Below are 18,491 nucleotides of genomic sequence, written 5' to 3'. Positions count from 1 at the left end.
TCCTTTTAAGCACCTGCCGAATGCATGGAAATTGATGGCAAGGGCCAGAAGATCCAACTGGTCTCAGTGCACATGCATAACACATAATGATAGTCAAACTTTCCCCATCAAGATAACATTCTTGTGACAATGTTTATGATGGAATGAGCTGTGTGAAAATGTGTTACGAGAATAGTGCATTACGGTTATACTATACCAATGTTGGATATGAAAGAGCAAACATTTCAGATAAAGAATAGTTAGTCTACTACCGGTTTGGAGACCTTGGATGATCAAGCATTTTAGGTAATGTTCCAAAACCATAGAGCAATTTACTCTTAATTATCATTGGATAATACTGGTTACAAGATACCACAGGAGTCATCCTATAAATATCCCTCTTTCACTTTAGGGCAGTGATGGCCAAACTTGGTCCTCCAGCTGTTTTGGAACTACAACTCCCATCACCCCTAGCTAACAGGACCAGTGGTCAGGGGTGATGGGAATTGTAGTCCCAAAACAGCTGGAGGGCCAAGTTTGGCCATCACTGCTTTAGAGTCTAAAGAGTGCACTAGTGGTGCATACCTGTCATGCACTCCAGGTGCACAAAGTGTGTTTATGAGTGAAAGCAAGATCTCCTCTATGATATATCCTTGGCATATTATTTTATTTTAGCATAAGTGCAGTATCCCCAGGGTCTGGATTGAGCAGCACATGGTGCTTGCCTGAATAGTCTTCAGGTGATCTTTCACACATCTAGTGCATTCATGCTTCCATCCATCTGGGGCAGGATCATGGTCTAGAATAGATCAGGAAGAAAACTGATTTCAGAGAACAATGCTGGCAGGTAGCTCCTTTTTCTGTAGCATTCCACAGGAGGGTTTCATAGGAATTTTATCATAGGAATCATTGTGGAACTGATCTTCAGGCAGGGAAAATACCCTGCATTAATGGGTTCCATTTTGGAATGTGCAAAAGATAAGCCACACAGATTTGATTTGATTTTTAAAATCACAGTTGATTTTATCTCATGATTCAAAGAAATTTAGTCAGGGAATACAAGGACATGCTGTGTTACATTATCCTATGTCCTATGATGGCTTTAAAAAAACAAACATAAATGGTAGCACTCATTTATTTTTAACATCTGGTATATAAAGATTAATCAAGATGTAGATGCTTAACCATAATATCATTGTTGACAGGGGGAACAAATAGGCCTGTATTAAATTTGATCACTGCTTCATATTTATTTGCTTTACTGAGCTTAAAGGACCAAATGTAGTTGTGGCAAGTGTTGTGGTAAATGGTATGGCATAGAATTAGCGTTTTCTTGGTTGCTTCCAGACCATAAACTTGGCCAATCTATCTAAGTATCATAAATTTCTCCTTTTATGAGCCCAGTCATTTCTAAATTATTATCCGGTTGTTAGTATAACCCATGTAAGCATACTGCTGCAAAAGAGACTGATTTATAATAGTTATGCTTGAACTAATTTGCTGAATCTTCCTCCTACACACATAGGTTTTCATTTAGAAAATCTAAACTTATCACTGTGTGGATGTGATCAGTGAAACATTAACTCAGTTGATAAAGTGGAGTGGAAAACAAAGCAATGTCACAAAGCTACAAAGGACCACCCATCCAGAATCCCTGTTCAAATCTAGAAGAAAAAAACACACCAATCCAATAAATGAATTCCAGTTGTGCAGCTTCCCACTCAAAGAATGAATTTATACAACAAAAGAGCCACATGGATTTGTTTACATTTTTAATATTCAGTGTAATTAGTGGGTTTCTAACTGTGTGCATTAAAAGCAACATGGTGGAAAACCATAGTTTTATTGGATCATTTATTGGAATTTTTGTATTCTGATCTATGGAGTTGAAAAGTCCTTCTGTACCACCCAGAATGAATGAAGGGCCTTCTGTTTTTATTTTATTTTTAAATGTATTTTTTTTTTACTGAAGTGTTTGCCTCTACTGATTTTATGAGAACCAAGTGAACGGTTATCAATTTAGTCTTCTGCATTAGTGGAAAAAGTCTCCCCTTTTAAAAAAAGAAGTAGGTTTTACATATTTTAAATTAAATGCTTTCTCAAGTTAATTGAAATCCTGTTTATATAATACTGTTGTGGGTTTGCAGGGGGCCAAGGATCCCTTAAAAGTTCTGGGTGCAAGGTTCTCCTCATAATTTCTGAAATTAGCAAATTAGGAAAGGTGGGGTTTGATCAATGGATTTAGCAAGGCTTTAAAAAGTAGGTCAAGCCAGCTTCCTCAGGAGATTGTCTGAGAGAGGTGCCATCAAGGAACAAAACAGGTGATAGCAGAGGCAATGCCATGACAAAAGGTGAAGTGTCAGACAAGAAGGGGGCGGGGAGGTGAGGTTGCCAGCGTTACAAGGGGCATGGTGTCACCACAGGAAAAAGTGTCCTTTTTGCACAAGCTTGAATTGCATTTTAGCAAGGGTTTTTGAGAGAAAGAAGGGTGGGGCTAGAGGCCATGAGGGCTGAGGATCATACAAGCTGTGTGGAGGAGACAGAGATAGTGTTTTGGCTACTTTTGAATCCTATGCTGTTCTCCTGTGGGGAGCAAGCCCCTCATAAGATGCAGTGCTCAGAATCTTCTCTACATCCAGACTCGGGTGTAAATATGTGTAAATAAACCATATTCTTCACTGTGCCTCATTTTCCCCAAAAGAAACATAAACTCTGGTTAAGTGCCAAGACCCCTGGAAGGTGGCCGGTAACAATATTAAATGCCCTCTATGCACAACACTAGGGAAATTATCACATATCAGAAGGTGATGGGTTTATCTTGAGCCTTGCCTAGTACTAATCTCTGACAGCAGCTTACTTGATACTTGGAAAGGGAGCCCTCACATTCCAAAATAGTATCTTTCACCACTATTTTGTGATGTGATGAAAGACAGAAATGTTCCAGAACTATGTAAAAGGTCTCTGCCAGTAGCAGATGCAACACCAACAATAAATGACTTGCAACTTTTCCCACTGACAAGGGCAGCTAGCTATCAGTATATACCCACATTGCTGCCTGCATGCTGTCCTGCCAATTAAAGCCCTGTTATCTGAGCCAGTAACACCTTTTCAGAACAAGTCACCCAATAACTCTTTTCCTGTTTGTGAGGGAGCTTTATTTTTGGAGAGTCAAAGACCTCAGAATATTTTGGAGCCTGTCAATGTGTAATGTGCAGTTCTGAGGTAGGTCCTGGAAGCCACAGAAGGAAACTAGGCAAGACAAATAGGTGCTTATTTCTCTTCTGTCTCTTTCTTTCTTCTTTCTTTTATAGAGAACTCCTAATCCATAGTAGTATGGAAAAACACAATGATAACATTTTTGGCTTACTGGACACTTACAAATGGATTTTTATATCTAGACTGGATCTATTCACTTAATCATTTTTTAGACTTAATATACTCTGCTATCACATTTGAAGCTTATCCTTTGAACATTAGCCTGAAACAAACTGAAATATACAACATATCATTCCTTACATATCGGCCATGTGCTGCTGTGTTTCAGCAATACATCAACTCACATATGTGTCACCAAGGTGGAACACCATCAACTTACCTGCCAAAAGACTCATTGCTCCTAATCAGCGGGCCAGAAAGAAAGATACTTATTATCATGGTGGGACACTTTGCGGGGTACAGTGATGTTCAGGTGTCCTGGCTGAGTGGCACCTGTCTCAACGGGGTTTCAGGAGCGTATAAGCCTTACCAAGTGGATCGGTTGGCAAGCAGGTCCCACTGTCAACTTCCATGTGGTTTCTTTAGTTTCAAGGTCAGTCAAGCGGAAGCCATGGGTGCCATGAAGGCATTAGCCACCTCAGCTCCATATTATCTTTAAGTTGCCAAGGGCCATTGTTCCTTCTAAATCCACAGTGCCTGTGTCTGACTGTCTGGCATTTGAATGCAGCAGACTAAATCGCTAAGGGTAAGATACGATTGTCATTTTACCACATTGACATCACATACACCTCCCATGTTACGGTTATGTATCGCAACCTGGATTGCCTTTGTGGCTTGGTGCTTTGCAGTGCAGATTTTGCCTGACTTTTGCCACTCTTAGTTTACCAGCGGGCATAATTGAGCACATTAAATATGTTTTTATTGTCTTCCTTTCTTCTGAACTTCGCATGAGTCTTCAGTTGCAGGATGCAAATATTTTGTTTAAAAACCATAACTCTAATGCTAAAAGGGTTGCAGGTTGTTTGTGCCAATTTCTCAACTCTTGATGATTTAATGCTTTCAGGAGGATTTTTCTATGTAAATTCCACCAGTGGCACATTTCCCCCCCTTAGGGAGTTGGTCACAGTGCTTGTGGTGTTGCATAGATCACCCTTTGCATCTTTACACAAAATGTATTGATGCATCTGTTCTTTAAAATTCTATTCTGTGGCTACACATCGTGGCATCTCTCACAAACATGCGGTGTTCAAACACATCTGTTCCTCAGCCTTTTGCAAGGTATTTTCTCATTTCCATACACAGCAAGAGTTATAGCTACCCTCCTCTTGATGAGATCCAAAGCATCCATGGAGGAAAGTGCAGAATTTCAAGGATGTTCACTATGCTCCGAAGGTGCACTTGGAAATAACAAAGGTCATTAGGTCCACTGCCTGCTTGTTTGTATCCTTTCATTCAGCGGGTATTGGGGAGAAATATCTTCCTTCATCTATGCAGGGTGGATTAAGGTCGGCATTTCTCGGGTGTTTGATACCCCCAAAGGGGCCAAGCCAACAAAAATATTGGCACACTCCATCATGTCACCGTCAACAACTGTTATTGTGACTAATTCTCCTTCTCCAAGTACAGTCATACATCTTGTTACGTTTGCTTCAGGTTAAATCTTTTCAAGTTGCGTCCCGCGGCGACCCGGAAGTACCGGAAAGGGTTACTTCTGGATTTCGCTGCTTGCGCATGTGCAGACGCTCAAAATGATGTCACGTACATGCTCAGAAGCAGCAAATCGCGACCCACGGATGCAGATTGCAGTCTGCTCATGTTGCGAACGGGGCTCCTACAGAGGTACCACTGTATATATACCAGGCACTACAGAATGGCCCTGTTGGCTTCAGCTGATGCTGACTTTGGGTGCAAAGTTCATAAATAGGTACTTTAGTCTCAATAAATGCAGTTGGAACCCACCCAGATGGGAATGCTGTGGTATGTCCCAACCCAGTCGGGTCCTCGGTAACCATATCAAATAGGATGCTTGGTCTTACCTGATGCATAGATTTGATAGGTTCTGAGGACATGAATGAGGCCCATCCCGAGTACTGGGGTCTGAAGTTCCTTCTCTATGTAAATTCCATGATGAATTATTACGGGTAATTTTTCCTTTTGTTATTTGAACTGAGCTGAGAGGAAGGGAGGCAGTTGTATAGAGTTTTTCTTTCCAGATATGTTCAACATCTGATGCTGCTTGGTGAATTGGAAAAAAACTGAAGGGAACTGTGCCTGCCTCCCAGAGTTCTTTGCTCTCCTGCTTCCATCATGTGACGAGGGTCATAACCCTTGATGGGCAAACAGATTGTCCTGGGAAACATGGATATAGCTGTTGCTGTCTGAAGGGCCTTATGCTGCAGTTAGGCCCCATTGCAGTCATCTGAAAGAATACCATAAGAAGCATCTTTCCCATAGCAAGTTATCTCCATTTAGGCTGCAATATTTGCAACAAGTACTGCTCAATATCACACAAATCACCTTCCCCTAATTATGTTATGAATTTTCACACTTCCCAGCAGCCACCAACAATCTGGAGCAGAGCTGGTAACACTGATAATGTGGCATGACGTGTTGAATTCTTACAAGTGTAAGATGCCCAGTGAAAGTTGTTTGCTACTTGCTACAGGAAGATTGTTCTTGGCAGCTTTTCTCTAGGGACCATAATGTGTGCTCTGGACTACAGATGAAAAAGTTGGAAAGTTATAATAGCCTCTAAGAGCCAAACTAGATGCATGCATAGTTTAGTGTGAACAAGCAAGTATGCAGGCTTCCAGAGAGGAGATTGCAGTCTTAGCTCTTATCCTCTTGTTTTTCCGAACCTGGGCTCATGGCTTGGCTTTCTCCTAATAGTCTAAGAGCTCATAGTTTGCCTAATAAAACTAAACCACAAGTCCAGATTCAGATGACATGTTAAGTCAAACTGTGGCTTAGCTCAACACAGCACAGCTGCAAAATGACAGGGGAGAGGCCAAGTGGCCACAATCTCCTCTCCTGGAGCCCGCTTCTACTTGTTCATGCAAAGCTACAATTTGGCTTAGCATTCACTGTGGAATGAAGGCAGTGCACAGGAAGGTGAGATTTTATTTCTTCATTCTCTTACTGAGCTTGGAATGGAGATTAGTCCTTTTTGGGGGGTAGGGTAAAAATTTCACATCTGGCAACCAATACATGATGTATATTTTGCTCTAGGAGGCTTAGATTGGTCAGAATCGAGTTTACACTTCTAGAGTGAATGCTAAATACATTACTTCTGGTAAATGAGCCACCATAGCCACCAGAGGACTGTGAAAATTTGTGTTACAGGCTTTTTAGACTCGTCTACCTGTGTACTATCTGAAACCAAAGGGTTGCCAGATGGGAAATATATTGCCATTATTTTCAGCTCTCCTACCCCACTATAGGAGCCCATTGGGAAATGGGTACTTTTCCCCTTAAGGCTCCTAGCTGGGCGAAGGGCAGGGGCAGGCAACCTCTTTGCTGTTTAAAATGGAAGCTCTCTATTTGTGCTTTTCCTTTAAAAAGTAAAAATAAATAAATACGCATACTGGAAGGACAATAATCTTAGAAATATTTGTTTTTCTTTCTAGTCATGGGCTCCTGCCTTGCAGATCATTCTGTGAAGCTGCAAAGGAAGGTTGTGAACCAGTTCTTGGGATGGTGAATTCTTCATGGCCAGAGTTCCTAGCGTGTTTCCAGTTCCAAAACAAAACTGAAAATAACAACAACACCAGGGTATGCTTCTCCCCAGAACAAGAAAAAGGAAAGCGATGTAAGTTCCCTTAAAATTTTTTGCTAAAGTGCTGCAACGTGTTTCAGGTTCTACATATAATGTCCAAATTGCATGTTACACACAGCCATGTCTCTCTTTTTTTACAATTATTATAATTGAAATAAATCTCAGAGGCAGCTAGCTGTATCTGTTCCACTGTGTGGAGGGGGCATTTTTCAGTGGGATATTGACTGGAATGGAAAGAGATAAACAGACCCATCCCCAGTTGTTCCTCTGCTGAAACATGCAGTCTCAGAAGCTGCTTTTGTGAAAAGTAAGAAAGAAGATACCATACATCCAGCTGTGTGTAACATGTTAAAAACTCATTTCTTTCTCCTAAGATTTTGATGCTGCAATTTTGATAATGTTTTAGTTCAGCTTGTATTCTTTATAGCTTTTATTGCATGATCTAGCCTATGCATTGGTTTAAAGCTGCTGTTTTAAATTGTTTTATATTGTGTTGTAGCAGGTTTTTACAACTGATTTCTTTCTTAGAAGGATATTTCAGCCATATTTGTATGCATGTAAACCACCATGTTAGTGCTATACCCTAAAAATCCCTATTTAAAAATAATTAGCTAGGCAAACAAACAAAGAACGAAACAAACAAACAAACAAACAAACAAAAACATGTAGCTTGACCCAGTGATGGGGAAAACCTCAATGAACTTTCAGGTCCCTTAAATAAATCATAGAAAGATTCAGAAGAGGAAAAATGTAAGGTGGGAAAAGGCAAACTATTAGCTGGAGTTGTCCTTCACGCTTAATGCTATTATTTCAAAACAAATATGTTCCATTAATCTTGCTTTCGGAGTTTGAATCTGGAAAGCAATGTTGAAATTCACATTAATGGTACTGTCTCTGAAGCAGAGGTGCCATTTCCTACCCCGCCCCTATTTTTGTTGGGAGCCTGAACCCCCCAATGGCTCAGCAGCAGCAGCAGGAGAAGGCCGAACGCCAGAGAAGAGTTGCTGCTGGCCATTGAAGCCTTGCTGGAGCTGTGTTTGGCTCTGCCCCTGGCTTCTCCCAACGTCATGTTGCAATGTTGTGCATAACTCACGTTGTGCCCTCTCAATCTTCAGCACAAGTTGGTGCCTCTGCTCTGAAGCCATGAAGTAGGTTAGACTTGGTAGCAACTGAAACATTTCCCCCTTGCAGTTTGAATTAAGTCGGGTTTCATTGGTCCCCATAAGAGTCTATAACAGATGCTGTCTATTATATATCAATTCTAGTGCTAGTATTTGGATGGGGAGGAAGAGGGAGAAAGAGGCTAAAAGCTGTCCTGTGATGAGGGCAGACCTGAGGGCTGAGGCACTTGGTTCCGTTCTCCTTTTGTGTTTGATAATAATAATATAATAATAATAATAATTTATTATTTATACCCCGCCCATGTGGCTGGGCCTCCCCAGCCACTCTGGGCGGCTTACATAAAAACCAAAAATACAGTAAAATATCACACGTTAAAAACTTCCCTGAACAGGGCTGCCTTAAGATGTCTTCTGAATGTCAGGTAGTTGTTTATCACTTTGACATCTGCTGGAAGGGCGTTCCACAGGGCGGGCGCCACTACCGAGAAGGCCCTCTGATAGTGCATTTATGACTGTGGTGTATGTGTGTTGTTTATTGTAAGCTGCTCAGAGAATTATACTAAACAGTAATCTATAAATGTTACAGATAAATAAATGTCTGCTTTATGAAGTCTGCAAAAGACATCAACTTTCACAAGGGAACAGAAGGAACTGAGAATTTAGCTGATTTGGAATAAATATTTCTACAAGTTTCTCTGATGTCAGCATGCAAGGGAGTGAAAGTCAAGCTTTCATCAGTCTTTCCTTCTGCTTGATCCCTTTAACCTATACTCCACCTTGTTCACCGACTTGGAAAAACAGTCTTTAAATGGCATTCCTTTGGGTCAGAAGTGCACCTCCCTAGCAATGAAAATACTTCAGTTATTTTTCTTCTAGTCCTCCCTTCATATCTTTTATATCTTGTGTTATTTTAAGTAGCCAAAGCTGGGAACTGCGTTTAAAACAGCAGTAGATAATATAGAAATCATAAATGAGAAAAGCAGATAAAAGACTAAGGAACAAAATATTTGATTTGCTTTCTGAATCCATTTGATCCATTTTTAGAGCAGTAAATGCCTTGTTGTCATCCCTTGTTGTGTTGATTGAGATATTTCCCCTCCATTTCTGCTGCATTTTGCACTGGGGAAAAAAAATCTGATCATTATATCTCTTCTAATCCATGTCCATTATTATTTTCTGATTGCTGTGTGGCATGGTCACTGTGAAAATTTCATGGCACTTATTGGTGCTTAAATGTCATGTTATTACATATAAAATCCTGAATGTCTTGGGACCAGATTACTTAACGGACAATCAATATCTGTATAGTCCTACCAGTAACTTAAGATCTAGCTCAGAGGGCTTCAGTGTCCATTGTTTCAACTGGCAAACACACATGATTAAAGCATTTTGCTGGTGGCCCTGGATGTAATATGTAATGTAATGCAACACCTGTCAAAATTAGGCAGGCCCCATCTGTGTTGTATAAAGTTCCAGATTCAATGTAACGATTTAGAACAGGCATTTTATTAATAAGCAAGCACATATATATGTACAACATCTATTTAACGTTCTCTAACTTACCAAGTTAACTGACAGACTTGTGTTTAAGGATCTATTAATCTTAAATGCCCCCTATCGGTTTCTACAGCCACAGCAGGCACTGTAACGCTTGACTTCACCATGAAGGCACGTACACACACACACCTGAAACTGCCTATCAGATATTTCATACATCAAAATCCATTAACCATTTTGGTGGTACCCTTTTGAGTGAGGAATGTCTGATTTTTGTCTTTCCATTGTACCTTGTTGCCCTCCCTCCTCTTCCTTAATATCAGTAATATATTTTTCAGTTCAGCCCTCTTGACTTTCTAAATAAGTAGGTGGTGACACCAGCTGTAAATATCTCTCCTATATACAATCCCATTATCACCTTCTGTCTCAAAAGAGCCACTTGCATTGTTGCCGTTGCTTTCTTACTTTAGCATTTACCATTATGCAATCTAACTCTTATAATTTTTACACCATGCTAGTAACACCTTTGGTCCTCATTCATTGCACATTTTTTTACTATGAGAACACAGGCTATTATTTTACTAGGTTGAGGCCAATGTAACTATAGTGTATAAAATTCAGGAATTTTAATAATCTGGGAAATCCCTCCTAAACTGGACATGGGTGAATGTAACATACCTCTTCCTCCTACGATGACATTATCTGTAAAGATCCTGTGTATTAAGAAAACAATGTCCTCCCTTGTTAATATATATCCTAATAGACTTGAGACTGTGTGGGTTAGTTAATTCTCACTAATGCTGATTGATTTCATGGGCAATAGTAAGATATTTTTTCTTAGAGATATAATAGTTTCTCATTTTAGTGTCTTTCTCTTTTATTTATCTATTACACATATCTTGCTCTTTATTAGTTACTTGGTCCTCCAAAGCAAACACACATCTTGGCACTGACTGACTGACCTACTTCAGTGAGTAAGATTGATTTGCACAGCCACTTTGGCTATGAAGAGCCACTTATTTTTTCCAGCCACTTTTGTGCCAGTGGTCTTACGCAGTTACAGCACTCACAATAGTCTTAGGTTTGCAGTAGTGTAATTACAATAGTGTTAGATGTGGTATCACAAACCTTCAAAAATATGAATTGCGCCTTCTCTTGAAGAAAGTCTATCCTCTCTCTTTTAGCCTTTGTTTAAGTCAACAAAGAATGTGTATGCCCTAGTAGTGCTAAAACAATGGTGAGGAAATAATTGCCCATGTTCTAGTGGGACTTGGTTAGCTGTTTAATGCAGAAAAAAGATCACAACATTGGTCAAGATAATGTTTTATAGATGAAGTAAGGCAGTCAAATACATCTTAAATCTAGTGTATGCATACCCTCTGGAACATGAAAAAGTATGTGGGAGGATTTGGTTTTCAGTAGAAGAAATAGACATGTCTTTTGTTATAATACTGGATTATTTTTCTGTACTCTGTGACATGTACTGTATGTCAGGCACATCTGCAAGCCTATTGACAAAAATAATGGCTTTAGATCAATTCCTGCTGAGTTATTCTAATCGGTGGATACAAGGAAATAAAATTTATATGTGGAAATATTCATTTTGATATATATTGGAAGCCAACTGAGGCCGTGTTGCATGCTAAAAAAATTTGTTTTTTTCATGTAACTTAAAATCTTGAGGCCCTGACTTAGCAAGAAGGATTTACAATTTGTTTAAAATTACTACCAGTTTATATCTGGACCTGAAGACTGTTTAGAACTATTTTTCCCAAGCAAACTGCTTTATAAATAAACTGTAAAATACCTTTTTGTTCTTTGAAAAGTTTGTTTGATAGTCTATATGTTGTAACAGTGATGCATAAGCCTGGAAAATATTTAAAGACTTCTGTTCTAACATGTTGCAGCCAGTTGTGTGGATACCAGATGGCTCAGTCTGATAATTAATTTGCTTTCCCTGCATGTAGTTCCAATCTGCTGCGTGCAGAAAAGTAGATTTCTTTCTATAACTGTTTGAAAAGTAAAAGTTGTTAACCATGTGAAGGAGACACAGAAATAATTTAATGAATTCTGTCTGAATGATATATAAGATGAGGGGAGAAGCTTGGATTTTCAATTTTCAATAAGGGAAAGAGCAAAATTCAACCAGGTTTGGACTTTAATTTTTTATTGCCTCAGCTGCACACTCTGTTGTATTTCCTGCAAAACAGCTTCTGATGGCAACTGTAGATATATGGGACAGAAATTGTGTTTTGTCACTTAAAATAGGTTAGATATCACTATTCAGGAGCTGAACAGCAAAAATGCACATATTTATTAGTAAGGCTTAAGCTCTGAAAAAGGTTTACAAAATGGCATAGTGTTATCTGCCTTGTGGTGTTTGTCACTCACAAACAATATTCAATAGGTGCCTATGAGACATTTATATTTGCAATCCATATTGCAATCAAAATAGTTTTAAATTCATATATGAGGGACTGATTGTATTTGCATGACTCATATTTGCATAAATGTTCAACAGTGCACTGTAGATAGAATACATGTAGAATATATATAACAAAATGGGGGGAAATTCAATGTCTTTCCAAGTCATCAGTTTGATGCTTTCCTAGAGCTGGGAGACTGCTGGAGCATCATAACAAGAGATGGAAATAGGATGGTGGCTTTGGGGTTGCTCTCATATAGCTGTGTGGGACAGGGGGAGCATAGCATAGCATGAATCCAAAGCTTACTTTCCACTCATGCATTGCACCCTGAACTATGGTTTGGTGTGTTGTGTGAACATGACCAGGGAGTGAGCAAGGAAAATGTCTGAATTTCATTCCAGTATACCTACTACATCTTGCCATGGGATCAGACTTTCCCTTCAGGGGAGCAGAACACTGGTACAAGAGAAGTCTGTGGAATCATTGCTTCTCTGAGCCAAGGACATTGCCCTTCTCTGAATCGGAGGACCCCTCCAGAAGCCTTAGTACAGTGGAGAGGGACTTCCAGTCCATGAGATATTCTTGGTGTACTAGGAAGTCCAGTTTACCCATGAGGCCATTTCCCCAAAACCATGTCCATTTGCAATCAGCTGGTGTCACTCTAATGTGAAGGCAATGCTAGCTGAAGTTCATTTCTTAGTTGGTTGCACATACCAGTTCCCACAGGGAACCAAAGCAAAGCAACAGTATTTAATTCCCATCAGCTAGCAAGTGTATGGGTGGGTTAAACCTTGCCTGCAGAGAGTAGGGTTGAAGTCTCCACTCCAGAGATTCAAAGAGCAGCTGGGAACTGTTTGAAAGCCCTTTTGCAAACAGCCAGATGTTGCTCTTTGAAATTCTGAAAGTCAGAGGTTTAAAGAGCAGCAAGGGACTGTTTGCAAAAGGGCTTTCAAACAGCCCCATGCTATGCTTTGGAGTCCTAACAACTGGAGCTTCAAAGCACTGGGTCATAGTGACATCAGATGAGCATCCCACCCACCTGTCTAATTTGGCCCACTATAATGATCTGATCTACTACTCAGAAAAGGTTCACCACTCCTCCCTCACCACCCCTGCCTTAGTGGAACCACAATCTCCCCATCTCTGTTTGAATCAATAAATGCAAAAGCAGATGGATACCCTTTCAATAAAGGGGCTCTTCTCATGGAAGGTGGAACTAGATACTGAGATACAATTGCAGTTCCTATTTAAGGTTCTTGAGTAGAATTGCTGCTGAAACAACACTGTTCGCCTGCTTGAATGGAACTGTCCATGGTGCTTTGTATTCATACAGCTGAGGACATTGCTCAAAACATGTCCCAAGCCCTACCAGCTCACAGCAGGTAAGGCAGAAGGTGGGAGCAATGTGAGTTTTTCACAATATCTTGCCATGCCATCTCCAGGCTGGTGTAGCTGAAGAGCAGGGGATCTTGACTGTGAGTCCTGGAAGACGTGCTCCTTGCTGAACAGATTCCTGGACTGGGGTGTCTTGATTGAATGAGGGTTGTTGCTGGGTTTTTTAACCTTTATTTTAGATCTTCTTGTGATTTATTTGGAAATTCTTCAGTCTAGTTGTGCATTTTTAATGTTTTATTTACTGTCGATGACTACTTTCGTTATGCTGCAGTGGTGTATTTTTTCAGATTGTAAGCCACCTTGAGCATGGTTTGAGATCTGGGAAGGCAGCATACAAATAAAATTGTGTATGCATTCATGCATGCGTACATGTATGTATGTATCTGTGGGGAATTGGATCCAGTGGACCCAAAGCTGCAAGACCCCTGCCTTCGCAGTCCATTCCTGCTTTCCAGTCTCTATCATTGGTGAGGCAACCACTGACTGTAGCTTTCCATCTGCCTGGGTGAACTACAGTATTCACTGTGACAAGGTTTCTCCCACTCGCAATGCTTCTTCTACATGGCATCCTTAATACCCTGCCTTCAATATGCAGGAATGGGAGGGATGGTGCTTTGGGGCTTTTAAATCAGTTAAGGTTTTTGTGTATACAAAATTCAGAGTTCCTATGTATTACACAGTGTATCTGCAAATGTGAAGTTTGGTACATATACCCAGACATCCTGATTGGATAAATGTTAGTTGTGAGGTCTGTGACCAGTACAATACATTGATTGACTGAGCTGTAATAAGCATTTTGAAAGCTGCCAAGCTAGAAAAAGTCTAAGATATCATTCTAATTAGCAACATAATGTTCCTTAGGCGTCTAAATCTTGTGGCTGCTCACTTTTGTTGCTCCTGTGTATAACAATAATGCTCAAGAGATGTCAACTGGGAAACTGGAGATTATCTTACTTAATAGGAATAGACATTTCTCCCCTCAAAACACATCTGCTCCATCTTTCAGTAGTTGGAAAGGCCAGTGTGGTGTAGTGGTTAAGAGTAGTGGACTTGTAATCTGATGAACCGGGTTCAATTCCTCGCTCCTCCACATGCAGCTGCTGGGTGACCTTGAGCTAGTCACATTTTTCTGAAGTCTCTCAGCCCTCACTCACCTCACAGAGTGTTTGTTGTGGACGAGGAGGGGAAAGGAGATTGTTAGCCACTTTGAGACTCCTTAGGGTAGTGATAAAGCGGGATATCAAATCCAAACACCTCTTCTTCTTCTTGTGTTGGAAACTTGACAGATAGAAAGGCTTGTGTTATAACTTTCATTTAAAACTTCAATGAATGGAGTAAAGGTAAGTTAAAAAAAACCCCTGGACGGTTAAGTCCAGTCAAAGGCGACTATGGGATGCGGCGCTCATCTCGCTTTCAGGCCAAGGGAGTTGGTGCTTGTCCACAGACAGCTTTCTGGGTCATGTGGCCAGCATGACTAAACCGCTTCTGGCGCAACGGAACACTGTGCCGGAAACCAAAGCACACAGAAATGCCATATGCACTGACAAAATGCCAATGCAATAAAGATGGGTTTTCTGAAGAGGTAACTCAGTCTAAAGGAAAGTAGTGCTGGAAGGACAGCATATGAGCAGCACACCTAAAGAAGACAAACTTTGTAGGGTTTATGAGTATTTTCAGGGTAGAGTGGAGAGCCTGGTCCTCTTTGAGCCAGACTATCAAGACTGGATGAAGCAATGTTTCTGCCTGAGGCAGAGCAGCAAATACTCCCATATCCATCCCCACAAGTCATGGTGCATCGTATCCAACTGGGACAGTGCATGAGAATGTGCTACCGGAGCCAGTATTGCTGTGCTGCCCCCCACTCCTTTGCATTCCTCTCTTCCCTCCCTCTGCTGCCCCTCATTCTTTGTTGTATTGGTGCCCCCTCCTCTCCTCTTCCAGCTTTTCCTCCCTTCTTTTGCAGCCAATTTAGCAAGCATCTGGGGTGAGGTCTTCTGCCTCCTCCTTCCCTGTCTCGTTTTAGGAAAGACCTAGGTATGTAAATACATGTAAAGAAGACAAGTCTGGAAAAAAGGTGGAATTGGATTCAAACAACAGCAAGATCAAGATTGCCAAAAAATTGAACAGGATTTCAGATTTCATAGAAGCTCTGTGGTGGAGGGAAGCTACTCTAAGATGCAGTAATAACTTGATCAAATGTTCCCCCTCCTGTTTCAGCCATAGTGGGGTTGTACAGGAGGTCACACGCAAAAGATAAGAAAGAAATATTGAGACAAGTGGGTATTTCTGGCTGTAATCCTGCCATTGTGATAGGCAGAAATTCACAAGGTGAATTTGACTTGGAATAGAGTTGTGATGATGGAGAAAGCTTTGTGAGTTTAAATTTCTGTGCCTTATGTGACTGTTAAAGCCACAGGGGCCTTTCAAGATAAAGGGTTTTCCACCTGCCACCATGAGGAAACATGAGCACCGTTCTATAAGAAAAAGAGCATGAAGAAAGGAACCCTGCTCAAAGGTGATATTTTGCTTTTGGATGAAGTCTTTCATCTCCAGTCACATGGGGCTTGAGGAGAATCATCTGACAGACAGTTTCATCTAACAACTCCTACAGGGCAAAGAGATGAGATGGGTGGTGGAGAGTTAATGTACTGAATTAAAACAAATAGGCCCTGTTATTGTTTTCTTTAAATATATCTGTGTCATGTTTTCATGTAGAAACCATCTGTCTACTTAAGAAAGGAAAGTCTTGTTCCAGTGTGTCTTTATTAATAAACAGAGGAACAAGCGCCGAAAACTCTGGAATTTGAAAGAATTCAGCTCAATAACGGGTGATTCTGTGAAGAAGTATTTGCTCCATGAAGAAACACCAGACTGAGAGAGGCATATGTACTACAGAATGTCTGGAGTTCATTTATTCTGAGAAAAAGAGCGCTGCTTGTGCAGGACTAAAGCCAGAGTAGTAGTATAATATTTGGATCTCCAAACAAGAGCTATTTTAATATCTTAAGAAAGGTTTAGGGGTATCACACTGAGAACAGGTAGATTCAAGAGTCAGAGCTTTGGACAGAGCAGACGAACTATTATGAAAGCTCTCAATAATATTCCCCCCATTCCTCCAGCAAACATTCACTTCTAATTCCCAGAGTAGGGCTACAGTTTTCTTTCCTAGCTCTTTTCAAAATATATTTATTATCCCTGCCTTGGTGTCTAGCTTTCAGTTTCACTGTCTGCTGCCACAGACAGTATATGGGAGGAAGATACTGAGACTGAAAGAACAGGCTTAAAAAATAGCGAGCTGTTTCAACTTTAGAATCAGAGAGAAGAGTGTGGAACTGATCTGAGGAGAGAAACTTTCCTCTTTTGGCTCCTCATCTTAAGATTTAACTCCTGCCCCATCCCCAAAAAATGCTGAAAAGAAGCCTAATATATTGAAAGCATGGGGAAAACATTAAGGCTTTGCAGCTCTAACTTTTGCAAACTTTGGCTGGAAAAGGATTACAGGATTTTTGAAAGTATGTTGGTGTCTGATTTTATTAATGTGCAGTATGCCTTATTGACTGGAAAATGTTATCTTTTAGTCATTTATATTCAGGCCTTCTTGTACATTCAGATGAACAGTGGTATTTGAAAAAGCAGTATTCAAATAAGTAAGCTCACTAATATGGCAATGAAATTAATTAAATGAAAAGAAAAGTAGCTTTCATAAATTCTCCTCTTTTGAACAGATCAGTTAAGTCATGGGAAATTATAACCAGTTTGTTCAGCTGCTTAAATCTGATAATGTAGGAAGTAATACAGCTGAGTTGCTGGTAAAGACAATCTAGAGATGAAACACTTGTAGATTTGTGATAGACATTCTTTTTTTTTTTTTTTTTGCATTTTTTCATTATAGTGCACCACGTTATGTGTAATGACTGAAAAGGCTGTTCTATGTTTAGTTGATCTATGTTGTAACTTTAAAAGCAAAGCAAGGTAAATTTTAAGACAAACTTGCAAAAATGAGTATTTGCTATGTGGTGTGATTAATTTGTTAGATGTCTCCTACATTAGAACCAGGAAGAATAATAGATGAGATAAGTTTTCTTTCTTTCTTTTTAATTGCACAAACTATTTCTCTCTCTCTGATACATTATTTTCCTAATAATTAAAGCCTGTATATTGCACCCTGGAACCTCCGAGCAGAGAGTGAAATATATAAATATTAAAGATAAATTAAATAACCTGAATAATATTTAAAGCAGCATTTAATATATTTATAAAGAAAATATATTTCACACAAATATTTTTTGGCAAGTTACAGATAGGTAGCCATGTTGGTCTGCCATAGTCAAAACAAAATAAAAAAATTCCTTCCAGTAGCACCTTAAAGACCAACTAAGTTAGTTCTTGGTATGAGCTTTCGTGTGCATGCATCATACCAAGAACTAACTTAGTTGGTCTTTAAGGTGCTACTGGAAGGAATTTTTTTATTTTATTTTTTGGCAAGAATCTGTAGTTACAGATCTATAAAACAGAATTTGCATCTTACTGAGAAAAGTAAGTTATTTGCCATGTTATAGTCCTTCCAGATACATGTAAGTATTCACTGAAACATCAGGGAAAAAATTGTTGATAGAAAAAGTTTGGATGCATAATCTTTTAAAAGAAAATCGATAAAGCCAGTGACTTTCCTCAATTTGCTAAATTCAGAGCGGATACATGCAAGAGGGCAATGTTGTTATTGCTTTTCCTGACCCCAGAGCAACTCTTTAGCATATGAAAGAATCATGCCATATAAACTGTAACCTATCTTTGACACTGAGGGTGCTTCCTGAGGTGAACAATTAACAATCATTGCTGTTTTGCTTTAAGCTGCAAGTGGAATAGCAAATCTGCTTCCATATTTCTGGAATCCAAATAATCATCTTTAGCTGGGTGGACAGTTCCCCTTTGCTCAAGCATAAATGCTGTGGTGAAGGGTTTGATGATGTTGTTGTTGATGATGATGATAATAATAATAATAATAATAATAATAATAATAATAAACCGCAGTGTGTGTAGCATTAAATACATCCTGCCCCCTTGCTATGATTCCCAGTCTCT

The 18,491-nt window shown here is 39.8% G+C and overlaps 1 protein-coding gene across 6 annotated transcripts in view; it reads left to right on the top strand.

The window, feature by feature from the left end:
• CORIN (corin, serine peptidase) overlaps positions 1 to 18,491 on the top strand; it is a 117,528-nt gene that overhangs the window by 41,862 nt on the left and 57,175 nt on the right. For all 6 annotated transcript variants that reach the window (XM_079989659.1, XM_079989657.1, XM_079989661.1 and 3 more), the window contains exon 5: positions 6,822 to 7,003. In XM_079989659.1, the coding sequence (XP_079845785.1) occupies positions 6,822 to 7,003 (182 nt within the window). The remainder of the gene's footprint in view (positions 1 to 6,821; positions 7,004 to 18,491) is intronic.

Source organism: Podarcis cretensis (genome assembly GCF_951804945.1).
Source record: "Podarcis cretensis genome assembly, chromosome: 9".
In the NCBI taxonomy this organism is placed as follows: Eukaryota; Metazoa; Chordata; class Lepidosauria; order Squamata; family Lacertidae; genus Podarcis; species Podarcis cretensis.
This window is presented reverse-complemented; position numbering and strand designations above follow the sequence as displayed.